Source organism: Lipotes vexillifer, unplaced genomic scaffold, assembly GCF_000442215.2.
Source record: "Lipotes vexillifer unplaced genomic scaffold, Lipotes_vexillifer_v1.1 scaffold550, whole genome shotgun sequence".
NCBI lineage: Eukaryota > Metazoa > Chordata > Mammalia > Artiodactyla > Lipotidae > Lipotes > Lipotes vexillifer.
In genome coordinates, this window is record NW_006795236.1 from 144,007 (window position 1) to 151,877 (window position 7,871).

The following is a 7,871-nucleotide window of genomic DNA, read 5'->3' on the forward strand; positions in this document are numbered from 1 at the left end:
GGGGGGGGGGGGGGGACTTGCCCCTGCCCGCCTGCTCTTGGTTGAATGTGACCGTGCGCTGGCAGGTCCGGCGACCAACCCCACCCGGCGCGCGGAGCTGAGCCACACCCACCTCCACGCCCACCGCTGCTTGATCCCTCGACCTTCACAAGGTTGGTAGAGCCTTTCCTTGGAAATTCAACTAATCAAGGCAGAGTTGAAAAGTAGGTGTAGCCTGATGACAATGTGTCCATCAAAAGGAGGGTGGGTCCAACCGGCGGAGTGCAAAGAAAGGTTGATTCCAACCTCTGTCGGGAGCAGAAGTAGCAGTTTCTCCTACGTCTTACCTTTGAAAGGAATTGGAAAAGCGGAGCGCTTCGCGGTAGCATGGGTAAGTCTTGTTCCATGGAACTGCTTTTTTCAGCTATTGGAGACGGTGTGTGTACCGAGTTCACTACTTAGGATGGATTTTTAACCGTGGATCCCAATCAAAAAGATTATGAAAAGCACAAATGGGAAGCGTTTTATCATCCTGGAACCAGGTGGGGAGTGGACCTTGGCCAGTAGACTTCTAGTGTTTAAACGGCGTTTACCTACAGCTATTTGGGCCACTGACCTCAAACTTTCAAAACGCAAAGGAGGAAAGTAAATACACTTTCAAGAAAGCAGATGACTGGCTGAATTTTCTTTGAAGTTGCATTTTTAAATTTTGTTCTAAAAAATTGTATAAAATTGTATTGTAAAAATTTGTATATTGTATCTCGTTGCAAGAAATGGCTAGGTCTGTTTTATGCTAAAATGTTTATATTATTTATTATAAAGAGTAAACTTATTTTCCTTTCTTTCCTCTTCAATTATCTCTGCAAATGGCACTACCATCCACCCAATTACTTGAGCAAAAAACTGGACCGCTCACTCATTCTTGCTTCCTGTTTCTCTTACCCCCTTTATCCAACCCGACAGCAAGTTTGGAAGGCTCTATCTCCATTTTCCCTCTCTCCCTCCATTTCAGCTCCGCTGCTACCACATGCTCCAAACCACCAACATTCTTTTCCTAGATTACTAAATAGCCTGAGGGTTTTTTTTCTGCTTTCACTCTTGCCTCCCTTAATCCATTCTTCACAAGTCAGCTTGAGTAGTCTTTTAACCTAAAGCACAGCGTGCTAATTTCCTTGTTTGAAAGAAACCCCTTAATGGTTCCCCTAGGTTTGGGAATGACATGCAAATGGCTCCCTCCTGCACCGTCCTCAACCTTATCTCAGACCTCTATGGTCTTTGCCCACCATTTTGTGTAATAAGCATGGCTTTCATTGCAGTCCAGCAAGCTAATCCCTTTGTGCTTTCTGCTGCAGCTTGGAAAGAACACTCTTCTTCCACCTCTTTCACCTGGCTAATACTTTTCTTCTTTTTCAGGCTGGGTCTAATGCTTCCTTGGAGGCCTTTACAGACATTCTTTTTAAAGACAGCCTCCCCCTACTTTTCCTCTTATTGGTTTCATTTCATAGCATTTTTCTCAACCTGAAATTATTTTATTTACCATTTTATAAAAACTTTATTTACATTTCTGTCTCACACAGATAAAAATGCTATGAAAACCAGGGACTTTTATCTTCTTCGTTGCTCTAAGGGTCAGCACCGTGGGAATTCCCTGGTGGTCCAGTGGTTAGGACTCCTGGCTTTCATTGCCGTGGACCCGGGTTCCATCCCTCATGGGGGAACCAAGATCCCGCAAGCCGGGCGGCACGGCCAAAAATTTAAAAGAAAAAAAAATTTTTTTTAATTTAAAAAGAATTTTTAAAAAGGGTTGGCACCTAGAATAAAGTTTGGTACTAAATATTTGTATGATTGAATGATTGAATAAGTAAATGATGCACCCTTGGAACTACTTCTATCACAATTTGAGAAATATAGAATATAGTATATAGTCTCATGCCATTAAGTAATTCATGTAACATCCTATACTATATTTAACCATTACGTTTTCCATGTGGTTATTTCTACCAAAGGAGAATATAGTTTATCAACAGGAGTATTCTCATAATAAATTAATAAGTTACCATTTAATCTATACATTGTTCTCACAGGCTTGCATATTGTGTGAGAAATGGCATAATGCTCAGACATCTGACAAATAAGAATCTAGTTTAGAAAGGTAAGGGCTGTACTTGGACCCTGGTAAATTCATAAAGAAAATACCTTTCTCTCAACCCTGATCTCATAGGAGATGTTGTTCTAGATAACACCTTGGCATCATTGATAGACAACTTTATGAAACTTCTACCTTAAGCATGTCTAACATCCCAAATGAATTTCTAGTAAATTAATTTTATAAGATTGCTAAATCAGATATCACCAGTCTGACGACTAAATGCATATTCATCAATTCATTTCATTAGACAAATGTAGTAAGTGCTGGGGCATGTGAATAAGACAGGAGAGGCCTTTGCTCTCTTAAAGCTTTCAGTCTAGTAGGTAAGACAGGGCTTAAATAATCAGAACCGAGGGGCTGTGGTCAGTGTAAAATAGGGAGCTACGTGATGAGGGCTTAAATAATCAGATGAGGGCTTAAATAATCAGAACCGAGGGGCTGTGGTCAGTGTAAAATAGGGAGCTAGAAGAGCGTTTAGCTTGGAGACCTAATTGAGACTAAGAATCAAGGGAAGCTTGCCTGAGCAAGTGGTGTTTAGGCAGAGATCTGAAATGCAGGTGGGAAGTAAACCTGTGCATGCCCCATCTGTGCACATGCTCATAGGTAAGGGGGATTGAGAGTGGGTAGTTTTTTCTTTTTTTTTTAATTCTATAGTTTGGTATTTATCCTAGTTTTTTTTTAATTGAAATGTAGTTGATGTACAGCAATATTATGTAAGTTACAGGTGTACAATATGAGGGTAGAGAGGAAAGAGCATGGCATTTTATTGGAAGGAGACTTTATTATGGCTGGAGATGAAATAGGAGAACTGGAGATGGCAAGAGATAAGTTTGGAGAGAAAAGCTGGAATCAAACCAATTGTAGCTATTTTAAATGGACTAATTGAGGGAGGGAACTGTTGTGTTCTTTCCTATTTAAACTTTAGATCTAGAGATTTTGCTCCAAAGGTGCTTGCTATATGCACTAATACAAAGTGAAATGAAAATTATTTTTAGCTATGAGAGCACGATTTTGTTAGGCAAATATTGCTGGATACAGTCTCCCTGGTTTATTTCACCTTTATAAAGGACAGAATAAATAATAACACATGTACCACTAACATATATTATATATTAGGAATATAACATATAAACAGCTTGAACATATTTTTTTTAAGATTTTTTTTTTTTATGTGGATCATCTTTAAAGTCTTTACTGAATTTGCTACAATATTGCTTCCATTTTATGTTTTGGTTTTTTGGACACAAGGCATGTGGGATCTCAGCTCCCCGACCAGGGATCGAACCTGCAACCCCTGCATTGGAAGGTGAAGTCTTAGCCACTGGACTGCCAGGGAAGTCCCTGAAAATATTTTTAAATAGCCACATTTAAAAATAACCTCCTCAAAAGAATCATGCTATTCTTGGCAAAAGAAAAAAATACAATAAAAACAAAACATGCATTTCAATTGGTAAGGGAAGAGGTTTAAATGTCTTCTTAAACATGAGTATGTATATTACATAGAAATATATATTTATTTATATAATATATGCATATATTTAAGAAAAAATTTAAACCTCTTCCCTGAGCAATTTATATATAAATATTTGATTTATACTTAAATATATATAATGAAAATATTATATATTTGTTTGTAAATATGTATATATGAATGCTTAAGACATTTAAAAATCAGCAGTTTTTAAATGTCATAGATAACATTCATATATATTTTATATAAGTAAATATATAATTAATTTTATTTGTAATTTATATAGTATATATTTACATATATAAATATGTATATGTGTATATATAGTGTTTAAGAAGGCATAAAAGCATGTTTTGTTTTCATTCTATGTATTTTACCAAAAGTAAATGGCACAAACTTTTTGAGGTGGGATTTTTTAATGTGGCTATTTAAAAACATTTTCAAGCTATTGATTTTCATTCCAGTACTTTCACATTTGCTCCTTTTTAAAAGCATTTAATTTTTGTTCCTACAGCAGAACATCAGGATGCTAAAATTAAGAGATCTTTTATAAGACACAATTGTAACATTAAGCAAAGGACTCTTAGAAAGAATATAATATATTCATGCTGTAACTTTCATAGTACTACTTTTAGATTTTTAAGAAAAGGATCCAAAACCACTCATTCCCCTGTGCCTTTATTTTGACTTGCACTTATAAGAGATGGCAATACATAGATTTCACATGGCTTATTCTCTGGATCCCCATCTTAAAGAACAAGGGTGGGCAAACTACAGCCATCCACCAAATCAGTCTCTGCTGTGCACTGCCCATCCTCTGTGTACTGTCTGTAGCTGCTTCTGTGCTACAGTGAGATTGAATAGCTATGACATAGGCCCTAGGGCCCACAAAGTTTAAATCAGGCTCTTTACAGAAAAAGTTTGCTGCCCTTGGTCTAGAATAATACCTGGCACTTAGCAGGATCCAACATCTACTTATAGAATGAATACAAAGGTAAACTAACAGTAGCTCACATGAGCGGTCAGCATTTGGTCTATGCCATGAACTGTGCTAAGCACTTTAAACGCAATATTTAATTTCAATTTCACAGGAGTGTTACATAAGAATAGGCATATCTTGCTCCCTAACCTCCTTTAAGTTTTTAGTCAGCTGCCACTACCTCAGTCAAGATTCACCTGGGGGAAAAAAAGATTTACCTGGAGCTCCCTATTTAAAATTGCAAGTCCCTGCTTTCTACCGGTCCCTTGCCTTATTCTATAGTGCTCTTTGCCTTATAACACACAATGTACATTACTTATTTATTTTGTATACCCCATGGGGCATACATTACATTTTTGGTATAATATATGTATTCACTGGTGTGTCTCAACCCATGAGTAGCCTAGAATAGGGCTAGCACATAGTGAGTGCCCAATGAACGTTATCAATTGGGGGGGCAGATAACTTACGGGGGATACCCTGGAAAGAAATGGTTATGACCCATGTCTTACGTACATATGTCACAGCTAATTCTCTTACTCTCTTGCAGAGTTAGTCGAAGATGTAAATGTAGTGATTCTGTTATTGGAAAGTGAGTTCTAGGACATTTTTTGAGGTCCTTTTCTGACAATGGCTCTAATATTGGAATATATTTTACCTAATGACTACTATCTCAAACAGGTGCTTGCTGAAAACAATTCACATAGATCATTCCTTCCCAGAAGTGGTTGATCTATCCTGGTGCAAACCTTCACGGAGGGAGCTAGCAGGACGACATGGACCAGAAACTGAAGAAAAGGGAAAAGACACTTGGCCAGAAAGGCCTTGGTAGAAGAGCTGTCAGTGGGGACAAGTCACCGCCAGCCCCGCAGGAACCTCCTGACACAACGTGTACCTTACGTGATGAGAAAGTGTGCTATGAGACTAGCTTTCGGGTTGTTGAAGAGGATTCCTTCTCTGACTGTTACATAGAATGCATAATAAGAGGTGAGTTTTCTGAACCTATCACGGAAGAGGACTCACTTAAGTCCTTTGACTGTCTGAAACAAGGATCAGAACAAGAGCTTTCTCAACAGGTTCTTACAGCAAGCTCACTTCTTGAACGTTCCTTGGAATACATGAAAAGGGGGGCAAAACAAGAACTTCCTCAACAGTTTGGTGGAGAGAATTCACTTCTTGAGTCTTCTGAGTACATGACAGGCAAGAAGCTTCCTCCTGGAGAAATACCCAGCATTGACTTTTCAGATCCTAAACAGCTCACAGAATGTACTAAAATGAAGCCATGTACAAATAAAGAATATGATGCTGCAGAAAAAATTATTTGTCCTGAGAGTGGATGCATAAGAGAGTTCAAGAATAGAGCATCCCTGAGAAAGCATCTCCGAGTTCATAGTCCCCGAGATCACGTATGTGCAGAATGTGGGAAAGCCTTCAAGGAGAGCGCAAAACTAAAAAGACATTTTCTGGTTCATACTGGAGAGAAGCCATTTCCGTGTACTTTTGAAGGGTGCGGAAAACGTTTTTCCCTGTCCTTCAATTTGCGTACACATGTGCGCATCCACACTGGGGAGAAACCTTTTGTATGTCCCTTTGAAGGCTGTCTCAAGAAGTTTATTCAGTCAAATAACATGAAAGCGCACCTCTTAACTCATGCAAAGGCTGAAATGAGTCAATGAAAGAAGATGGAAAATAATCCTCAAACAGGATAAGCGTATTAACAAAAGAATGGCAACAAATATGCCTCATTGATTACTGTTTCAGGAAACAATTTTTAAATCAATATTGCCACCCTACAAGGTATATTTTTTTTAAATGTTTCTAAGATAGATGCTCCTATATAGTCTGTGATGTTATTTTAGAACTTTGTGTGTAAAATTATAGTGCAGTTCCAATAGTAATGTCAGTAATGAACTTACTTCAAAAGCATAATCCTTAATATATGACAATTTGGATTTTTGGATATGGGACTTAATATCTCATACTATAAGTACGAAATTAACTTTGCTTATAAGTTTGTAGTTTCCAACTGTTTAGCTTTTTCCTTTTATACTTAATACATATGATAATTCTAGAGAATGAAAATTTTGCAGTAGATTGTCAATAAATGAATGAGTAGTTAAAATTTTTAAGTTAAATATATTGTTTAATCATTTAATTTTTTATCATTGTATCAAACTATAATGAAATCATATAGTAGATGTAAATGGTTATTTGATAGTATCAATCCATTTGAATCCATTTTAGATATTTTTAAATAAAAGGAAATAAAACCCCAGAAATCAAAGAAGTGTGCATTAAAAAGAGATGCCATTTATTTGTCTTCAGAATTAGCAAAGCATGGCAAAAACTGATTGTTCGGTATCAGGGAGGTGTCAGGGGGAAGTTGCTCTCCTACAAGGTTGGTTAAAGGATGTTGTCACCCGCCATTTGGGGAGGGGAATGCTAGATCAGTTTTCTAGGGCTGCCATAACAGTAACACCAACTGGGTGACTTAAACAACAGATATTTATTGTGTCATAGTTCTGGAGGCTAGAAGTTCAAAAAAAGATATTGGCAGGATTGGTTCCTTCCAAGGGTTGTGAAGAAAAGCTCTGTTCCAAATGTCTCTTCTTGGCTTGTAGATGACTGTCTTCATGTTTACATGGCATTTTCCTGTATTTTCACATCGTCTTCCTTCTGTGCATGTCTCTGTTCAGATTTCCTCTTAAAAGGACACCAGACATACTGGATTAGAATCCATCCTGATGCCCTCATTTTAACTTGGTCTATAAAGATGCGCATCGCCAAATAAGGTTACATTCTGAGGTACTGGAGGTTAGGATTTCAACATGGATTTTTGAGTGTACATAGTTCAAACTATAATGTGCACTTTTTTAGACCCAATAATTTCATTTCTAGAATTCCATTCTACAGAATATGTTCACTAATGTACAAAGATAATTTGTTCAAGGATTTTCACTAAAGTATATTTCAATAGTAATTTGATTCATAACTTGAATGTCCATTAAAAGGGAACAAGTTGCATAAATCTTAATACCTCTATTCAATAGGAAATGTGCAAATATCCTTAAAGGAAACTTGGCTGTAAAGGGAAGGAAAGAGGTCCACAGCCAGAGGGAAGCCAGAGTAGGAGGAAGTTTGATGTTTAAGATTTAAGACACCATTGGAGAAAATGGTAATATGTACCATAAACAGCTTTTCAGGAGGGAAAAAAGTCAACATACAATATAAACAAATCAAATTTAAGATTAATCTTGCTTTTAGAAATGCCAAAATGTAAAAATACGTATGAT

The 7,871-nt window shown here is 37.2% G+C and overlaps 1 protein-coding gene across 1 annotated transcript; it reads left to right on the plus strand.

Moving 5' to 3' along the window:
* The first annotated feature begins 5,354 nt into the window (after positions 1-5,354).
* On the plus strand, positions 5,355-6,254 carry ZFP42 (ZFP42 zinc finger protein). The gene has a single exon (XM_007467577.1). The coding sequence runs from the start codon at positions 5,355-5,357 to the stop codon at positions 6,252-6,254; it is 900 nt and encodes a 299-aa protein (XP_007467639.1).
* The last annotated feature ends 1,617 nt before the right edge of the window (positions 6,255-7,871 follow it).

Coding starts and splice junctions, on each gene's coding strand:
- ZFP42 (XM_007467577.1), top strand. CDS start 5,355: ATGGACCAGAAACTGAAGAAAAGGGAAAAGACACTTGGCCAGAAAGGC.